We start from the raw sequence: 20,509 nt of genomic DNA on the forward strand, positions 1-20,509 counted from the left end.
CAAACTTGTTTCTTGAATTGATGAATGAAGGCAAGGCCCCTGAAATGAGATTTTAGTTCAATTTGCAAGAGGGCACAAATAATACCAGTCATCAAAGACGAGAACATAAAGGAAAAGGAAAAGGAAAGGGAAAGAGAAACTAGAATGCACATTCTTGAAATTTTCTTTCCAATGACTTGGCCTTTGTATTACATTTGAAGAGAACAAACATTATGTACAAAACCAGCAGTTAAAGAAAGAAATACATGTTACAGATGATGCTATGACAGCATTTACTTTAAATCAACTTGAAGCTTGATAGACATGTACATGAGGGCGAGGAGGGCACCTTGAGGGAGTGGAGCATATCTTGCAAGATTGGAGCCAACCCACATGGCTACAACCATTAGAGCAACTATACTGCTGCTTGTTTTCCCACAAACCCAACTTGCAAAGGAGATACATAAAGTCAGCAAAATGCCGCCTCTCCCGCCTAAAACCCAGGCAACTACATAGCCAATCTTGTATCCAGCATCCAACTTCTTATCAAATAGAGCCATTAGGCTACTGAAGGTGAGAGAAAAAAGAGAACCAAAGGTCTGCAGTAAAAATAGAGTTATGAAAGCAGATTTTAGAACTTCAATAAATGAGCCTCTCTCTTGATGCAGGTTTTCGTCTTCCGCCTCATCATCTGTTTCGTCATAGAAGGAAGAATACTCGTCATTCACCTTATATCGTTCCCCAAATCTTTCTTCTTGCATTTTTCGTTTGATTTCAGCCCACCTATATTGCCTAACCCCATCTTCAAACTCAGGACTATTGTTCCATTTTCCTTTATATGACCTCCCAACATCCTCTTGAAATGTAAGTGCACGATCATACTGAACCCTCGTTACTTCATTAGATAATACCTGTTTGATAGGGAAAATACTTAAGAATATCTGTCATTGATTTCCAAAACATAATATAAACCCAAAAGAAAAAGGAAGTGTGAGAATAGAGAGAAGGGAAGCTAGAGGATCAGAAGTTAATAAAAGGTGCATAATAACTATGTAGGAATTTCTCAGCTTAACTAAAGGATTATTATGGCCTACCAATCCACAATAACAGCCCAAGAAGAAGCAAACTTTCATGATAAGAAGTTAAGAGTAACTCTTGCTCATACTTAGGGAACTCAGAGGAAAGCATCAGGGTAGTGATCCACAGCTCTCCTTCTCTCTCTCCCTCCCTCTCCCCTTTTTTCTCTTCCTTCCTAAGAAGGTCAATATTCAGTGTTGTTGCCCCAAAGCTGAATCCTGGGAAAGCAGCTCTGCTTACAATCCCACCCTTTAGCAATTTTGCATAAGGTAGCCACATTCTTGCTTGAAAAACCCACACTTTAGTGCTTGTCAACCCAAAATTCCAACCATTGTAAGTAACAGTCCCAATTATTCAGAGTTTTATATGCTATTACTACACCCATTACACCTATCCCACCACAGAATTGCACAGCAACCATGTTGTCTTGCATGCACCCCAACACTACTAAATGTTGCCAGTTCAAAATACAAAATTCAATCCTTTCAAATCAAATGTGATGAGGTCTTCCCAAATTTACAGAAACACTAACAACCAGCAATTGGTGAATCATGAGGAAGCAATGATAGAAGGAATTCTCACTTCATATGCATGACGGATGCTCTTGAACATTTCACCAGCTTGAGAGTCTTTGCTAACATCAGGATGATACTGACATCAAAAAATGAAACACATGAAGCATAGTTACAGTTAGCAGGTCGCCAAATTAATTTCATACACTTCTTAAGTAGGGAAAGGAAAAATCTTCAAATACAAACTCAAGCTTTTATAATATGGTCAGCTGGTAGGTACTGATATCAACTATCCACGTCCAAACCTCACATCCTCTAACTCAATCCAAAGATTCCTACCATACAGAACAACCCTCTTCTGCAGACCAAGATTCATGTTGATTTATTTTACTTAACCAATGGTTTGATCAACCATGCCATACCAAGCTTTTTTCTTCAGAGATCGTGATGAGTTCCATATCAAAGGGAATTACTAGAATTATGGAAAGTTCTTAGAATTCAAAATCTATTTATGTAAATTTTCTTCAGGAATTATCGTAAGTTCACCATAATTGATATAACTACACAACCAGAAAGCATCCCAGCGTGACAAATTCAACCTCACACTCTAAAATGGAAACAATTAACTAAAATACAACCTTTTTTGAGCCTTTTTCCTCTATAAATAATCAATTTACAGCTCATAAACTAGAAAGCAGTAACAATTTACATGAAATTTTCCAACAGTAATTCACAAGATTCAATTTTTTTTATTTCCCCAGACCTCACAAACAATTAAGCAAATAATTGGAGCAGAACGATTACAGGTAAAAAAAAAACCTTTTCATTAATAAAATTGAGTTGAAATAATTGAAAATATAACCTTGAGAGCGAGAAGTCGATAAGCTCGCTTGATATCAGCGGATGAAGCATTCCGGGCGACGCCAAGCACCGAATAATGGTTCTGCTCTCCGTCGATACCCGCCGCGGATGCAAACGAAGACGATGGCGGTGGGATCCAACGGTTACGGGATTTGCGCGGGGAGTTATGGGGGTAGGGCCAGTTGCCAGTGAACGGGGAAGCGGAAATGGAGAGGCTGCCGTTGGAGATGAAGAAGGAGGAGGAGTAGAAGCCGTTGACGGGAGTGGGTCCCACCAAGAGGTGCGCCTGCATTATGGTTCATGGAGCTGAAACACGGGGGAAAAGTTCTCTTGTCTTTTTAAAGTTTCCTCCGGTTTGGGTTGGAGTTCGGAGCTGGGGGAGTACCAGTGTGGGGAACGATAATTTGACTGGCGGTGACAGAGGATATTCGTGAATTTCCATCCCTTGGATGTTTCAACTTGGGCCCGATTTGGATCCGCTGACCCAATAATACAGTCTCAGCCTAACAGAGATTTTGACCCAATATAACACCATCTCCCCTGAACATATTTTCAAGCTATTGTTTTCAACTTTTTTTTTACTTTTATTTTGTTTTTGTGGATATTTAATTTTTAAATCTTCGATAGTCTTTGTTAATTTTTTTAATTCAATAAAAAATTAACATATATGAACTAATAAATAATAAATAGTAATTTTACCAAAAATAAAAAAATCAAATAATAACTTCGTATTCAAAAAACCTAATCATGTATATTTTTAAATAATTTTAATACATAAAATTATTTTTTAATTTACTTTTTAAGCAATATTATTAAAGCGTCTTTTTTTTTAATTTCTTACCAAATTTTAAATTAAAAAATGGTCAAACTAAAAATAAAAAAATAATAAATTCCCAAAGTAGTAGGGAAATAAAAAGTCAAGATTAAAAAAGAATTGATTGTGACAGTCAAAGCAAGAAAGAGTCAAATTGGAAGTGAGATAGTGTTCATAGATCCCTATAAATATTCTTATTCACCATCTGATTTGGCAAATTCAAAGGGACCCTTTCATTTTTGACTAAAACAAAATAAATAAAGAAAAAAAAGTGTACAAGGATTTTAGACTTTTGTACTATAGAGCCACTTGCAATTTAGAAGGCATAAGCGTCTAGATTCATTATTTCACATTTTTTTATATAAGATAAAAATTTTAATTTTTATGTCTTTTATATTAAAATTGGAAGTAAATTATAATATAGGAGTTCAATATTTTTTAATATGAAAAATTAAAAAAAATCATAAAATGAAGTTGTGATATAAATAAAGTAATAAAATTAAATATTTAAAAGTAAAAATAGACTTCATTTTGAGATATTTAATGTAGGATTATTATTATTATTATAGAACTCGGAAAATTATAAAAATCACTTCTTAATTATAAACAACAAAGGCTATTGGTATTATTATTGTTTTTGAAGCTGATTATTAGTATTATTAATGAAACCTAAAATAAGTAACAAAATTATTTTCTTTATAATATCGTATTATTAATTAGAAATAAAAACAGAAAAAGCTAAAAAAGTAAAGAAATATTAATTTTTCCTATGAAAGTAACTGATCCCCTTTTTGTTTTCCTATGTCTATGCCGTCTTCAGCTCATGCTCATCTCCTCTCCCATTCATAGTTTCTCTCTCTCTTTTGTTTCTTTCAACTTTGCTTCTCAATCAACCAACAAAAAGCAAACTTGCAAAGCTTATAGCTTTCAACCGGCTTCTCTCTCTCTCACACAGGTATTTGACACTCTTTCTCTTAGTTTCATGCGATAAGTAGTTGCTAATTACAATGGAAACGCAACAAAATGTGATGAAAATTGTCTCTTTTTGTTGGTTTACATTTATGTCTATATTTATATGATGAAGCATTGTATTGTTTTTGTGCAGAATTTTTCAACTTTAGTGTTGTAGATGTCATCATTTTTAGATCATGGGAACTCTTTCTATGAGGTTATTGGGTTTTTAATTTGTTCAAAGTCTTCGAAACAATTAAGGGTTCGAAATGGTTAGTTTTATTTGAATAACAAAAGATGACATCTTTGATCATTGTATAGATAAAATGTGGTTTTGTTTGGCAAGTTTCATTAGCTGTTTAATGTTGGAGATTCCCTATCCTCATTATGATGTGTAGGATAAAAGGATGCCAAGTGCAGTCTAGAAAAAATGCGAATGAAATGAAAGAAAAGCTATAGAAATGTTGTGTATCATTTGGCAGCTTGATTCCAAAAACAATTGATAATTTTATGAATTTGTAAAGAGTATTTCGATTTGGATTTTAGGTTTCTGTAATTAACATATAAAATCTCATACTATTTTCAAGTGGCTAATGTTATTCAATATGTGGTTATTGGGTTGCTGTTACCAATTCTGTGTTTACTTGTTTACACAGAGAATCAAAGACTACATAACTTAAGATGTCTACTATGGGAAATTCAACAAATATATTTTGGCAAGAATCACCAATTGGGAAGCTTGAAAGGCAGAAGCTGCTTAACCAAAAGGGTTGTGTTGTATGGATTACGGGTCTCAGTGGATCAGGTTTATAGTCAAATGAACTTTGATATGTGCTTTCTAATTCTGAATTAAACTTATCCTTCTTGGAAAACTAAAAAGTTTTAGCAGCTTTATTTGCTTCCTCTTGGCTTTGAATTTGAAAATTCTATCCCGACTGGATTTTCAATGGACTAGAATTTGCTGTTAAGGAACTACATTCTAACAACATACTATTTGTGATTGACAACTGCATGCATGAACTTATGTTTGCATCATAGTTTTAGAACTAAAGGTGCCGAAACATATATTCTTTGCTCATTCTATTTTTTTCATCTGAAAACATGTCATTTATGCAGAGAAGATCTAGACAAGATTGTACAGCAATAAACAACAATTGTTTCCTGTAATAACCCTGATTACTTCAGATATAATTTCTCCTTGTCATGTAATGTCCCTGATCACTTTGGACATAACTTCTTCCTTTATTGCTGTTATTGTAAATATCTTAAAGGAGAGTGTGTAACAGGACTTAAATTTAGATATCTGTTACCACATAAGGAGTTTTGAATATGAATAATTTATCTTTTATTTCCTTTTCTTTTAATACTTTACTGCATTTAACCTTCATCTGATTTTTGGTTTATGAGTTCTGACTTAATTTGTTGAATTCAATTTTTGTAACTCATTTAGCAGAAGCAATTTGCTAAGTTCCAGGAACCTTTTTGCTGGAGTGGCTATTGGTTGGAACTTAGCAAATTGCTAAGAGAAAGGGTATCTGCTAAATTCCAGGAACCTTTTATGCTAAAAGAGTTTTATTAATGATCTTACAACTGACAAATTACTTGTTTTTTGCTGGAGTGGCTATTGGTTGGAATATGTTGCTTCTAAATTAATTGTTGAATGTTACGAAGTAAAACAGTTATAGAATTGCCTGATATTCTTACTAGCCTGAGCTGTTTGCAGTTTCATTGCTCATGTTTTTAGATTGATGTGGCTCTTTAAAACTTTATTGTTACCATCTCTAAAAGGTTGAGGTAGGGCTATATTGCTGAAAGAATCAAACTGAGCTGCCCTGTCTGTGGTTATTATATATTTTTGTTTAGCTTTTTGTTTACAATGTTTAGGAAAAAGCACACTTGCGTGTTCACTAAGTAGAGAATTGTATACAAGGGGAAAGCTATCTTACATACTTGATGGTGATAACCTTCGGCATGGACTAAATAAGGATCTTGGTTTCAAGGCAGACGATCGAACAGAAAATATACGTAGGGTTGGTAAGTATGCTCTTGAGAAAGTAGAAGTCTCTGGAGTTTAGACTTTGGTGTGACTAAATAATTTGTTGTGTATTTAAAAATAACGACTAACCTTATATTCTTTTTGGGACTATTAATGTTTAAAGTTTGTTCTATTTATGTCATTCACAAAGCATCTAAAATAATTTCGTATACTACTAATTTTGATATTTGGTGTCTTGAGTTTTGCTTTCCTTTTCTATATTAAAATGGCAGATAAGTTGGTAGTAACAAAACCAGCTAGTATAACTGTCTTTAGGAAATGTGAGAAATCAGCTTTTGCTAGCCTCAACATGCAGGGATAATATCTGGCTGTTTTTTAGTGTCAGTTGTTTACAAGATATGTAATATGGTGTTTTAAATCCTGGGACAAGTTCTTTTTCTTTGTTTTGAGATCTATTTTAAAATGAGTTTTCTTCTTTTATGCATTCCTTGAGTTTTGCTTTCCTTTTCTATATTAAAACAGGAGATAAATTGTAGCAACAAAACCAACTGGTATGACTGTCTTTGGAAAATGTCAGGAATCAGCTTTTGCTGGCCTCAACATGCAGGGATGATATCTGGCTGTTTTTTAGTGTCAGTTGTTTACAAGATATGTAATATGGTGTTCCAAATCCTGGGACAAGTTCTTTTCCTTTTGTTTTGAGATCTATTTTAAAATGAGTTTTCTTCTTTTATGTATTGCTTGTTCTTACCACCTTGACCTTACAGACTGATTAGCAATTGAATCATGCAGCAAATTGTGAACTTGCATCAGTTTGTTTGCTGTTTTTATGTTTTCATGGGTATTTATTGATTCTTTTTGAATGGCCAAAGCCCTATGAATTGATTAGCATATGTGAACCCTATGTACTGATCACTATACATGTATAATTACTCCAAAAAAAAAAAAATGTAAGAGTAAACAAGGACATCGTGAAGTCTGAACATACTAACTATTAACCTTTGCCCATACCAGGTCCTTATGCCAAGGAAAGTCTCCTGCCAATTAAGCAAGAGACTTAGAATGGCATACTGGTTCTCAAGGCTAATAAATATGCTTTTCAAAAAAAAAAAATGTTTGATATGAGTAGAAGGCTTGTGGGTGTTCAACTTTTGTTCTGCTAGAGCCTAAGGTGTGCTTATGGCTCGGCTCTTCTCTGGCACATTTTGTTCGAGTTATTTCTAAGCCTTTGTGCATCTGATTCAGGGGAAGTGGCAAAGCTCTTTGCAGACGCTGGTTTAATCTGCATTGCCAGTTTAATATCTCCGTATAGGAAAGACCGGGATGCATGCCGTGCTATGTTGCCTGATGCTAATTTTATAGAGGCAAGGCTCCTTGAGGATGGTTTTCATCTTGATTTTTTTTATGTTTTTCTCAAAGCTGAATTGCCCTTTTATGTGTACAGGTTTTCATGAACATGCCTCTGGAATTGTGTGAGGCAAGAGATTCAAAAGGCCTTTACAAGCTTGCACGTGCTGGAAAGATTAAAGGTGTGCTTCTTACTATAATACATTCATTAACAAGAGTTGCCTGCTTATACTGCTCATGCTCCAATCCTTGGAGAAACCATGGGGGAAAATTATGATGTTGGCCATTCCATTTTTTGTTTTTTCAAAAAAATTAATTAAATTAAAGGGACAAAATGGGGAATGATTACCACTATGTTTGAATAGGAGCATCTTTTCTGCTTCATGAATCATGTCTTTTATTATAGATTTTTATTTTTCTCTCTTCTTGTCATCTTTATCGCTCTAGAACATCAGAATATGACATGATTTACTGATGCTTTTCAAGTACCCTTCAAATCCCAAGATTTTCTGTGTTGCATGCCCTAAACACATTGTATTTTTAACTGGAAGGGTAAGTTTTTTTTCCCCTGTGACATTCTAAAATTTTAAATTTTTTATTATACAAGATTAAATTTTGGTAATTAATCTCAAGAATTCAAATGCTACCTTATTTGTACTGTGTTACAAGCCCTAAAAATTCCCTCAGTTTGCCAGGACCTGCAAGTTGCTGGAGATCTCAGTATCCTTTATTTTCTTAAATGCACTTATCTTTGGAATATACTTCCATTTGGAACCTTGGGTTTCTTATAGATTTTTTCCCCCTAATTGGATCTGATATCTCTGCATTCAAGATCATACATACAACCAGTTTTAACATTGACGCATTTAAGTTATTAATGACTAACGATACTTTTATCATTTTAATTTGGGCTAATGAAATAAATGATCCCTCGCCCTTCTGCCTTTCCTAACTAATAGTATTATGTTGTAGGTTTTACTGGCATAGATGATCCTTATGAGCCACCCCTGAACTGTGAGGTATGTGTTTAGTTGCTATGCTAAATGTTAAACTTGAAATGTAGGTCATTTCTCCAATTAGACTACTAATTCCTAAAAATCATTTACATATTACATTTACTCTCAAATACTACCCATTATATAATGGATGATTTTTCTACAAATCTTGAAAAAGATAATCTTTGTCCTTCTTTCCAGATAGAAATACAGCAGAAAGATGGAGATTGCCCCACACCAGGTGCTATGGCAGGGGAAGTAGTTTCTTACTTGGAAGAGAAAGGGTATCTGCGAGATCATTAATAAAAGTCTCTGTTGATCCCTCAAAGGAGGTTGCATTGAAAAGATTTCTTGTTGGATTCAATTCGCTTGCTGCACACCACTTGCCAAAATGGTGATTAGTCAGGACTAATTACATCATCTAGTAGTTCGAAAAGGAAGATTATTTCATCAAAGTAAATTTCATTTTTGAGTTCACAGGGTTTAGAATCAGTGGGCGTATCTGGTCATTAACAAACATTATATTACTGGATATTTCAGATGCAGGTCATCTGATGTATTAGTTGTATTCTGGATATAAGTTAATGAAAACCAACTGTGCCTGCTATTTTGTAGAATGAGTGGCATATCTGGTCATTAACACATTACCCCTGCCTCTCATTCGGAAGATTGTCATTCTGATGTTTCTACTTTGCAAAATAAGTACATTTGATCTTTCCTATCCCTGGAGGTGAAAGGTTTCCAATGCATTCCCCATATTATTCTTTATCCTGGATTATTATAAATGTCTTGGTGCATGCCTTTAATAAATTGAAGAATTCTTGAGGAAGAATTTAGCCTTTTGTCACATACTCACATTTGCTTACAAGAATCTCGAAATAAATAATCTCTTTTCCTTCTTTTCAAAGGGAGAAGAAACAAGGAGGCTGCTCCTCTGTTTTGCTAGCATTTGGTCTATTTTTGTTCTATTTCTTTTTGTATTCTGTAAGTTTTATTTTCTTGAGTTCTTCTCTAGGTGGGATGTTTATCAGCAGGCCTCGGGGTCCAATATATAGAAAGTTTAAACTAGAATAAATTGTCAAATTATCAGAAAAAGGATGTACTTTCATTAAATGATTGAAATCTAAGAAGGGTGAGAGATTTAATGATGTCTATTTGAATAAAATTTGCAATCCTTATGGGGTTATTGAAACAGGGGAGTCTTGGCTGATGGACCTTACAAACAAAAGAACACAAGTTTGCATTTTACAATGCCATGCGCCTGAATATTCAATACCGACAATTTAAGCTACATATGGAAATTTATAGCAAATTTAGAGAAACAAGAAAGTGAGATAACTATTTGGATTCCAGAGAATATGGCTGCCAACCGAGCAGAATCATCATACTTGAGTAGAGCAATTCAACCTGCAATGGAAAAGGGCATCTTCACTATAACTCTACAAAGCAATTGCACCATGGTGAAGGAAATCAAGTAGAGTACTGAAGATTATATGGAAGTAGAAGATCTACTTACCCTTTGAAAGTAGTGTCTCACAAGTACAACAATAACTTGCCTTATTCCAACTTGGACGACTAAAGGGAAACCTTAGTCTCTTCTTCACAATTTTGGACATTCTGTAATCATAAGGAACAATATATTGAAAGGTGAAAGCATGAATTGTTAAATTAGCTATACATTCAAAGTCACCAAAAACTATACCGTACAACCATTTTCAGTGAACTCATAACTACATACTTCTTCCATGGATAGGAAGCTAAAGGCTTAGTTTTATATTTCCAGCAAGATGCTTAATGTCATAATTCATACATTTTCAGCGAACTTCTTTCAAGCAAAGAGCAAAATGCAGAAAAAATCTGTTGTTACAAGAAATGTAACAATGGCATGTTTTAAGCATACTACGGAAGCCACACACTCAGGCAATGTTGAAATTCAGTTGGAACACACAAGGCTCTAAACTAATGATGCTATACAAAGAAGACTATGAAAAAGTAGTAAGGAAATTTTATTGAATTGATGCATACCTTTTTTTTAAACAATTGCTGAATAGTGGCATTAAGGTTTCCTTCCCAAAGTCCTACATATTCACCTTCAGTCAATCGTATTCCGTGCAGCTTTGGTGTGCTTAACTCTCCCTTTGAGAATATTTCCATCTTTGGACATTGTCTCATGATTACCTTTTCCAAGGAACGGAATCCAAGCATATAATTCCCTGAGCAGAACCTTGATAGGCTCGGAAGACCACCAAGTTCTAAAGATTCCAGTTCAGAGAAAATAATGCCATCCATCACTTCATCACTTGTAGAAGCTATGATTTCTTCTAACATTTGGCAATCTGTAATACTCATTTCTTCAAGTAAGACCATGCTCCTAGCCACTGGGAGTGTTACTAAATTCATTAATCCGTGACATTTTGATACTTTCAGAGTTTCCAAATTTTTGAAAGAGACTGAAGATGGCACTAAATTCTTTAGTTTACCACATCTCGACACTTTTAAATATTCTAAGTTGTTGAAAACTACTTCTCCAAGTGGAATTTCTTCTTTGGAGAGATGTGTGAGCTCAGGAAGTTCTGACAGCTTTAATTCAGTGGCTGTTACTGCATGTGATTCATTGGAATTGAGTCCTTGAGGTCCAATTATTTCTTCTAATGAATCACAGTTCACTATCTCCGGTGTACACAGTTTCTGAAGTCTTTCCATCATGTTAAATGGAAAAATATTTGAAAGTCTTTCACAGTCTTTCACCGTAAGGTATCGCAGCTTACAAAATGAATTCATAGCGACCTTATCATCCCATATTTTCCTCAATTGCCCCAGGCCTTCGATATGCAAAGAATCTAAACGAGGGAATGCCACCTGTAAAATTTATTTTCTTTGTCAATGAGGAAAAATAAATTGTAGTCCTACAAGATAAGATACAAGAAAGGGTTGGGAAAGTAACAATTTTAATATTAGAATAAATATATACAACTAATAGAGGGAAAAATGCAAAAAAAATAATAATAATACAAACGTAATGAAAAATTTTACCTTGTATTTATTTTATTTCCTCACTTTTTCCCCTTTCCCCCATTTTGATTAGGAAGCAAAATAAGGCATTTATATACGCGGAGACTACAATTAAGTTTTTCAAATCTTTTTTGTATTATTAAGTTTGCCTTCTTTTTTTTTGGACTGGGAGCATATGAATATCTAATTTATCTATTTTTTTAATTATTTTATTTTGCAAATCCTCATTTTTCTTTTCTACAAAAGAAGACATTTTCTTTTGTTATGTCACAAAGATATTTACATATACTAAACTTTTTGCTTTTCTTATGATTTGAACTTTTGAATTATTAGTTCTCAACACATGTGTCGCATGCATAAGTACATATATTTAAAACAATTGACTTTAAGAATAATCTTAATGATAATGATAAATAGAGAAATTTACTTTAATTATAATGTAAATTTGCTTAAATGACAATGTAATTTGTCCTTTATATTGGAAACAGTTTATTTTGAATTTTCTTTTGGATATTAAATATTTTCATATATAAATATGTCTAAGTTTTAATATTAGACAAAAAATATTTTGACCAATTTGTTAATTTAAATGTTCATAACCATAATTTCATATAGCTATTTTGTACATTGTCAAGTATATTTGAGTGGGCTAAAAGCCTAAGATCATTAGGATTAAACAAAAGAGAACACTAGAAAAGGAAAAACCATTTATTTGAGTGGTCTTAAAAAATAATTTTAAAAAAATAACCACCATGAAAATAAATTTCTTAAAATAAAATTCTTTTCAAATTTTTAAAAAAACCAAAAATAAAATATACTAACCGTGTTATCGAAAAAGGCAGTATCAACAATTCCCTTGGAAACCCATGTTGTATTTCCTCCATCAATATCATCAATCGTTTCTATTCTTTGCTCTCTTGAAAATGCAGATGCAAATGCAAACATTTGGGGACAACCAACCACTTCAAGTTCTTCCAAAGATGGAAATTCGAGTATTTTGTTTCCTTGATAGAAACTTGCCACTTGTTCATCTGGTCCTTCCTCTTTGATGATATGTTCCATCACAATGCAATTTTTTACTTTCAACGTACGGAGACGTGGTAGGCTCAAAGCCGTGGGATGTGTAAAAAGCCACCTCAAGCTGCTACAATCATGAACTTCTAAAAATTCAAGATATTTGAAAGGTAAAATTTCTTGAGGATTTTCGCTCCATATTTTCATCAACTCAGAAGTATCAGAGAGTCTCAAATTGCTGTATCCAATCTATGGAATCTGATGAATTGCACTAGTTAGTACAAGAATAATTGAAATAATAAAAATTTAATTTTTTTTATTTTAACAAAGAAAACTGATTTAATCAAAAAATTCAAACTAAATTATAAACAATTTCAATTATCCATAAACATGTAATTAATTTACATTTAAAATAGCACCAAAAATGACAACAGAAGATAGGCTAGTTGCTCGAGTATAACAAGAATTTGGCTCCGCTATTATGGGGTCAACTATTCTCTTTTAAATTTTTTTCTCTAATTTTTCATAAATCTAATGATCATTTATAATATAAAATATTTTTTACCAGCACTCAAAATAGGATGACTAAAAAAGAAATATTTGATATTTTGCGATAAAGTTTTTATGGTTGATTTTTTGTGTCATGCAGTGAACATTGTAATTTTTTATTTTTAAAGTATAAAAATCAGATGACTTTAATTTATTGCAAATTATAAACCTTTTATAACATCATTTGGAGCAAAAGAAAGAAAAATAATGGTAAACTTTTTGTTCAATATATAGATTGAATTTGGATATAAATGTAATAAAATCTTAATTTATTTTTGATCTTATCCATTCTAACATTTTAACATTGTAGTATTTATGATGAAAAAAGCCTAAACAAAAACCCATTTGTTCCTTTCTTTCTTCTCTCTAAAACATCGACCGCCGCCATTTTCTTCTTCTCTTTCTAAAACCAAACTCTTCCTTGTTTGTTTCCCACCATTTGTTCTTGTTTTTTTTTCTTTTTTGAAAGTATCATTCCCTATTTCTTGCTTCTTTTTTTTGTTCAAATTACACTTTCGGTTTATTTTCTAGTTTGTGTTTTTTCATTTTCAACATTTAGTATTTTCAAAACACACTTTCCTTTCATCTTCCAAAAATAAAATATCAGTAAAACATTCGAAAAAGTTTTAGATTTGATACTTTTAATTTAGGTTTTGTTAGAGTTTTTTTTTTCCTTTTCTCCAGAACAATTTTTCTTTACTTCTTTCTAGGAGTAGTTTTTTTTTTTTCCTTAAACTACCAGTAAAGGATCTGAAAACTCAAGATGTGATATTTCAACTTAGTTCATTGCCCTAAATAGACATTAAATCTAGATCTAAGATTTTGGATCTTGTTTTCCTTATTTCTACATGCAATATTATTGTTTTTTGCTTTTCTATGCTGTTGTGTTTAAGGTACTTGAGATTGTTACTTTTCAATTTTGATTTTCTTTTTTTTTTGGTCAGTGGTTTCAACGTACTTCTACTTCTATTCATTTCTTACTGTTTGTTTCAATAATTTATACCCTTTATGCACACTATATTTGTGTTTGTAAAATTCTTACATTTAAATCATTTTAATTGATACTTTACTATTTTAGACATTTTTTAATCATAAGGAACATCATATTGAAAGAGGAAAGCAAGAATTCTTGAATTGGCTATGCATTGAGGCTCCAAAACTACATTTTTATAGTAAATTTGTTTATTAATATTTAGAAGCTCTATGCAAAATTAATAAACTAATTCTACAACAATTCTACTTTAAATATTAGCATGTTTTGGAAGCCGCCTCATTCCCAACAACATTTTACTAAGTACAGGGTGACGAGGAAAAGCAAATGCATGCAGTTGAAAAATCAAAATAAAAAACCAAAGCAACATAAGAAAATCTTTTAAATTGATGCTTACCTTTTCTTCAAACATCCATTTTATGGTAGTTTTAAGGTCACCTTCCCACCACCTTTTTTCTTCACCTTCATCTTCATCATCTTCATCTTCATCTTCTTTCGATATCACTTTTTGCAGTTGTGGTGTACTTAAATCTCCTTGGCAAAAAATCTTCATCTTTGGGCATGCTGTCACAATCATATTCTCTAGGGCAGGGAATTCAAAGATTTGATCCCCTAAGCAGAAGCTAGCCAGAGTTGGTAGACAACTTAATTTCAAAGACTTGAGTCGGGTAAAAACAATGCATCGTTTCCCTTCATCACACTCTGCTCTAAGTTGTCCATGCCATATCTCTTTCATAATGCCATTTCCCTCCAATGTTAATTCTTCTAGATTGGGGAATGTAACCTGAAAATTAACAAATGTGTTAGACTAAAGTTAAAGATTTTGAACTAATCAATGATGTAAATTCATCCTCACCTCCCTCATTAAATTGGAAGTCAAAGTTAAATAGATGAACCATCAACAAGATCTCAATGTTCCATTTATTGTACAAGCTAAGTATTACAGCTGACTTTTCTTTTCTTACCATTCTAATTAATTTCAATGGTTAGCAAAATAAGAAAAGTTTTACCTCTATGACACTACTCCCATAACAGTGTCAAAATAGCAAAAGTATTACAACTGCGGGAGGGGACCACAAGCGGAAGGAAGTCGCATAGAGACCAAGCCAGTGCAGGAGAAATGGCACCGCGACGGGGTTACGAGGTGACAAAGGGGAAATGGATGTGTAGGTGTATGAGAAGTGAAAGGTGCCTGACTTGGTACAGGGGACGGATTTAAGGTGAGCAGAGTGTCATGTATGGCTTAGCTCTGAGGGTGATATGAGCAGACACATGTAAGTAAGGAGAGGCAGACTTCAGGTGATTTTGCCGTACATACCGCACCAAGTCTCCAACCAATAAATGAGAGTAAGTGAATGCTTTTCTTTCTTTTTGAGATATTACATATGTGTTCCTAGATTACTTTAAAAAATAAATTGCAAAATAACAAGAAACACAATTCAAATACTATATTGCTTGACTTTTATATAGGAAATTAAATTTTTTTCTAGTTTACAATAAAATGCTTTATTTTGTTGCTCCCTCGTAATATTTTTCGTTATGTGAAATGAAATTTTTAAAAAATTTAACTTTTTAAATGAAAACAAAACAAAGAAATCTTCTAAGAGTTAATCTAAAAATATTAAATGCATTTATCTCAGTTTAGTAAGGATGAGAATATCATAAGTGAGAATATTGTTATTTTAACAAACACCGTATGCAAAAGCTACAATATTTTTGTTGTATGGTAACATAAGAAATGCTTGTGTAAATGTTTTGATTCAATTAATATATTTGGATTTGATTAAGTTCATTGAATATATAGTTTTGATTCAAACTAAATGTGTAAATGTTTTACATAGTTTTTTATATTCATACCTCATTGACCCAAAATAAGGGTTGTTGATTTGTTGATTCTCTGAAGCTCAAAAGATTTTCTGAAGCAAATATCTCCACCTTGTCACATCCATATACCTTCATTCTCTCTAATGATGGCCACTTCGAAGGGATAAAATGAATTTCGTTTACCAAGGTAGACTTGGAGATGAAAGTCTCAAATGTAGGACAATTCCCTATAATAAGCTCTTTCAACAAGGGGAATTCACAGTGACTTCCATGGCAAAATCTTGTGAGTTCGGGAAGGCCTTCCAACTGCAAATGTTCTAGTTTAGGGAAAATCTGGTCCATCATATTATCTTTTATATCCTCCGTGAATATTATCTCTCTTAAGCACTTGCATCTCATTACTATAAAGCTTTTGAGATGAGTCAGACTTTTAGCCATAGAAAATGATAATAGGTGTTTTAAGTTGTCACAATGCAAAATGTACAACCTTGTCAAATTCTGAGTGTAGTCAGATCTAATTGAAAATTGATTGGACCATATCCTTTCAACATTGATTCCCCTCAAAAACAGGTACGCCAAGCAAGGGAAGTCCATCTACACAAATGTAATTCTTATACGTTAGATATTATTAACAAAACATAAAAAGGATTCAAGTGGTACATGTGAAAAATAGCACAGGCAGGCAATGGAAAAAACAACAGGCAATGCATCCTTGTCATAGCAACGAAGCAAACTGAGCGCATTGAGGAGAAAGTGGACTTAAAGATCATGAACGGAATTTGGATGGGGGATTCAAGAAAAGTTGGTAAAAGGCGGGGGGTTGAGATCAGATGGATGGAGGGATCAGAGAGAAGATACGGCGTAAACATGATTGTATAGGGGAAATGAGTAGGAGGTCTGTTCAGGGATGTGGTTTTTTGACAAGATAGATGCTGTCATGCTTTGGGAGGGTTACGTAATTGACTAACTCTCTCTTTTAATGAAAATCATTCCTGGCTTATATAATAAAAAGAATGATGTTTGTCTATGCATCGACAGGTGCACTTGAGGAGAAATTAATTCTCATTTTCTTATATAAATATGTCTAAATTCTAATATTAGACAAAAATATTTTGACTAATTTGTTAAGTTAATTGTTCATAACCATAATGTTTATGTAGCTATCTGTACATCATCAAGCATATTTGAGCACACTAAAAGCTTGAGACCATTAATATTAAACAAAAGAGAACTCTGAAAAAGAAAAAACTATATTTGAGTGGTCTTAAAAAAATAACTTTAAAAAATAGTCACCATTATATTTAATTTCTCAAAATAAAATTCTTTTAAAATGTATTAAAATAAAAATAAAAACAAAATATACTAACCGTGTTATCTAAAAAGACAATATCAGCAATTCCCTTGGAAAGCCTTGTTGTATTTCCTTCATCAATGATTTCTATTCTTTGCTCTCTTGAAAATGCAGATGCAAAAGTAAACATTTTTGGACAATCGGACACGACAACTTTAATCACATTTTAAAGGATGAATCTTGAGATTTAGGTTTAGTTTTTTTTTTCTTTTTGGTTTTGAAAATAGTGAAGTCGGGAGAAGTGCAAGCAGAGTACAAGAGCACCGGAGGAGTTTTTTGTTATTACGAAGAAGAGAAACGAGTGACAACGGTAAAGATGTAGAGGAGAAGAAAGACAGAAAGGGAAAAAAAATACGAGAGTAACATTTTTTTTTAATAAAAAATCTGGCTTGAAGAATGTAGTAACAGATTTTGAGCTTTTGATAATTAGAGCAGTTCAAAAAGATAGTTTGATATTAAAATGAATGAAGCATTAGCCTTTATTAATCTTAATTAAGTCCCAATTTATCCTTCTTGACTGCAGGCTCAACAATACAAGTGCTTAACTCAATTTGGAAAGTGAGACTATACACTAATTACTAGTATTACTAACAACATTAATTTGGGAGGAAAGATAAATCTTAATTAGTATTACCAACAACATTAATCCATCACTTCTTTGAAATGAATGAGCTAAAGTGGGAGAGAATTATACATGAATTTTCCACAGACAATCTTTTGTAGCTGTTTTTTTTTTTTATATAGAAACAAATCCTTAGCCTTGGATTGCCTTGTTTTGCATCATTCAAAGGGTTATTAAATTATTAAATTTTTAAAATCAAATTATTAAATAGAAATAGGCTTTTTAACAATAAATTATCTTACTCTATCATTAAAATCAAAAGAAAAAGTATCTTAATTTGGTTTAATAATACTGGATCTTGTACACCCACTATGTAGGTGAAAGAAAAAATATGATAATTGAAATAATTAAAGTTTTATTTTAAATAGAAAAAATGCATGTAAGATAAAAAAATCATGTGTATTTTGCGACATCATCACATGATTATTACCATGTTAACCTCATATTATTTTCTTTTAAAAAGTGATTTTATTAATTTCATCACCAACATGTCATTTCAAGCTTCTAACTTAGATAGCAAGAGATTTTCATGTTGTTATTGTTAATTTCATCATTTGTTAAAATTAGCACATCATCACTATTACGTCATCATAATCAATGTCATATTACTAGAAAATGTTAATGATTAAATTAAAATTATCAATTTTTAAAAATAAATGATTTGATTTTTATGAATTTTATATAAAAATTAAATCTAAAATGTTAATAAAACATATAGACTAATTGCATAATTTGATTTTTAAGATATATCCCAACCAAACTTCTACTTTTTCTTTATCTTTGACTTTAGTCACTTTCTCTACAGCTCATTATTGATTTTCTTATCCAATTGAACATCCATCATCCTATTTCTTTTCTCAACTTTAGCTTGATTGTCCAAGTTTTGAGCAATTGATTCTCCAAGTTCTGATCGTTGATCTTACTGCATGTTTGATTCGTGGAATGAAATATAATGAAATAGAAAATGTATTATATATATGAGAATAGAACAAGGTAAGAATAGAATAAAAATATTATTATTATTAAGTTTAATTAACAGAATAGAATAAGATAAATATTATGATTATAATATTTAATTAATAAAATTTTTTTTGAAATACCAAATAAATAGGTGATAAAAAGATAAAAATAACTTAATTTTATTGTAATATATGATTATTTTTTATTTTACTTTATTTTTTAAATATTAATAATTTATTTAAAATATTAATAATTATAATTTAATCATTAACATTTGAAGTTATTATTATTTTATTTATAATTTAAATATTACTTTGATTAAAATATTAATAAAATTTTAAATTAATTTATTATAATATATAATTAAAAAGTTAAAATTTTATTTTAATTTTTTTTCACAATCATAAAGAATATTTTAGTCCTATCAATTTTAGAGGCTATTTTCCAACCATAAAATAAAAAATATCATAAAAAAATGAAATTAATTAATTCGGAAAATGGCTATCACAAGATAATTCCCTGACGTAAATCAAATAAAACAAATGAGGTTTGGGGCCACTTGCTCAATTTTTCTACTTTAAAAGTTCAAAAGGGGAAGAGCTTTTCTTTGACGTGTGAATAGTGAATAGTATAATGCTTGTTCAACTATAAAGAAAGACTTACCATTTTCCCGTGTGCTGCGGTGCAAGTTTTCTTCATCAATTTGAAGCATTAAGTTACTGCCAATTGAAGTAAAAAGAAAGACTCACCATTTAAGTCTTTATTGTACCTTTCTTTTTTTAGAATGATTATATATTTAATAAGTCCTCATTAATTATTTATGCAGATTTTATTAAACAAGTAAATAATATATTTGTCCAAAACAAAGAGAGTAGATCCGAGCTAAAAACAAAAATCAAGTTTCCCTATTTGGTACAGCTGTAATTTAAAAAAAAAAATGAAAGAATTTGTTATTGCAGAAAGAACAAGACGTGCCGATAACTCTTGATTTAATATTTTTATAAAGACTTTTAATTATAGGCCATTGAATAATGTGGCCTATGTATGTAGACACCTATTTAATAAAATAAAATAAAATAAAAAGCTTAAAAATAAAAATTAATAATAAATAAATAAAAATAATAAAATGTATAGGAATTTCAGTCTTACAATGAGGAAAAGGGGCAAAAACACGGACAAAATTCAATGAATGTCAAAGAAGACAATGAAAAGAAAGCATCTAAGGGAGGAAGCTGAAAATAAATATTGCAGGAAATTAAATCTAATAATGAACAAAAGTAATGATTGTCCGTAAAAGTAAGGTAAAGTATGATTTCCATGACAAAATCAAAAGTCATGATTCTTAATGATTTTTCTTTGCTCTTTCCTACTTTCTTAATGATTTGTTACATAATGGACTCTCCTTATTTAAAATGATTTGAATTATAACTTGTTAAATTATTTACATGCTCCTAAACAAGTTTATGAAAGCTTTTGGAAAAAAAAAGAAACAAATTACCGAATGAATTTTTTAAAAGGTTAGAGAGGCAAAAGAATGGCAAAGGATAAAACACAAAGATTCTTTAAAATTTCATCAAAAACGTTGGGATATTTTAAAAAAATTTACAATATAAATGTTTTTCTTTGCTATTTAATAAAATTTGGAAATTGCATC

The 20,509-nt window shown here is 31.6% G+C and overlaps 3 protein-coding genes across 4 annotated transcripts; 1 reads left to right on the forward strand and 2 right to left on the reverse strand.

Moving 5' to 3' along the window:
* Nucleotides 1–151: 151 nt before the first annotated feature.
* LOC18600300 (Chaperone DnaJ-domain superfamily protein) lies at nucleotides 152–2,822 on the reverse strand. Its single transcript, XM_007030665.3, has 3 exons — nucleotides 2,431–2,822; nucleotides 1,639–1,707; nucleotides 152–890 (listed from the first exon to the last, which is right to left on the reverse strand). Exons 1-3 carry the CDS (start codon nucleotides 2,719–2,721, stop codon nucleotides 273–275), a joined length of 978 nt encoding a protein of 325 aa, XP_007030727.3. The 5' UTR covers nucleotides 2,722–2,822; the 3' UTR covers nucleotides 152–272.
* Nucleotides 2,823–4,036: 1,214 nt separating this feature from the next.
* On the forward strand, nucleotides 4,037–9,287 carry LOC18600301 (adenylyl-sulfate kinase 3). Of its 2 annotated transcripts, XM_007030666.3 has the most exons (7): nucleotides 4,037–4,198; nucleotides 4,851–4,999; nucleotides 6,079–6,228; nucleotides 7,436–7,554; nucleotides 7,635–7,719; nucleotides 8,510–8,556; nucleotides 8,734–9,287. In XM_007030666.3, exons 2-7 carry the CDS (start codon nucleotides 4,876–4,878, stop codon nucleotides 8,833–8,835), a joined length of 627 nt encoding a protein of 208 aa, XP_007030728.2. In that variant the 5' UTR covers nucleotides 4,037–4,198; nucleotides 4,851–4,875; the 3' UTR covers nucleotides 8,836–9,287. The 2 variants fall into 2 exon arrangements, with proteins under 2 accessions (XP_007030728.2, XP_088662540.1); XM_088806414.1 differs by lacking the exon at nucleotides 6,079–6,228.
* Nucleotides 9,288–9,665: 378 nt separating this feature from the next.
* LOC18600302 (uncharacterized) lies at nucleotides 9,666–17,424 on the reverse strand. Its single transcript, XM_088806413.1, has 7 exons — nucleotides 17,290–17,424; nucleotides 15,956–16,516; nucleotides 14,496–14,882; nucleotides 12,367–12,807; nucleotides 10,558–11,391; nucleotides 10,049–10,149; nucleotides 9,666–9,939 (listed from the first exon to the last, which is right to left on the reverse strand). The coding sequence occupies exons 1-6, from the start codon at nucleotides 17,401–17,403 to the stop codon at nucleotides 10,108–10,110; spliced, it is 2,379 nt and encodes a 792-aa protein (XP_088662539.1). The 5' UTR covers nucleotides 17,404–17,424; the 3' UTR covers nucleotides 9,666–9,939; nucleotides 10,049–10,107.
* Nucleotides 17,425–20,509: the final 3,085 nt, after the last annotated feature.

This window comes from Theobroma cacao, chromosome 5 (assembly GCF_053813885.1).
Source record: "Theobroma cacao isolate CCN51 chromosome 5, ASM5381388v1, whole genome shotgun sequence".
NCBI classification, from domain to species: Eukaryota; Viridiplantae; Streptophyta; class Magnoliopsida; order Malvales; family Malvaceae; genus Theobroma; species Theobroma cacao.

What these genes read in the sequence shown, in the direction of transcription:
- LOC18600301 (XM_007030666.3), top strand. Translation starts at nt 4,876, where the DNA reads ATGTCTACTATGGGAAATTCAACAAATATATTTTGGCAAGAATCACCA. An exon ending in CTGATGCTAATTTTATAGAG is followed by an intron (nt 7,555 to 7,634) that starts GCAAGGCTCCTT and finishes TTATGTGTACAG; the next exon opens with GTTTTCATGAACATGCCTCT. An exon ending in AGCCACCCCTGAACTGTGAG is followed by an intron (nt 8,557 to 8,733) that starts GTATGTGTTTAG and finishes CCTTCTTTCCAG; the next exon opens with ATAGAAATACAGCAGAAAGA.
- LOC18600300 (XM_007030665.3), bottom strand. Translation starts at nt 2,721, where the DNA reads ATGCAGGCGCACCTCTTGGTGGGACCCACTCCCGTCAACGGCTTCTAC. An exon ending in ATCGACTTCTCGCTCTCAAG is followed by an intron (nt 1,708 to 2,430) that starts GTTATATTTTCA and finishes TTTTGATGTCAG; the next exon opens with TATCATCCTGATGTTAGCAA. An exon ending in GCATCCGTCATGCATATGAA is followed by an intron (nt 891 to 1,638) that starts GTGAGAATTCCT and finishes CCTATCAAACAG; the next exon opens with GTATTATCTAATGAAGTAAC.
- LOC18600302 (XM_088806413.1), bottom strand. Translation starts at nt 17,403, where the DNA reads ATGTTTACTTTTGCATCTGCATTTTCAAGAGAGCAAAGAATAGAAATC. An exon ending in TTGTCTTTTTAGATAACACG is followed by an intron (nt 16,517 to 17,289) that starts GTTAGTATATTT and finishes ACATTTGTGTAG; the next exon opens with ATGGACTTCCCTTGCTTGGC. An exon ending in AGCAATTGTTTAAAAAAAAG is followed by an intron (nt 10,150 to 10,557) that starts GTATGCATCAAT and finishes TTATGATTACAG; the next exon opens with AATGTCCAAAATTGTGAAGA.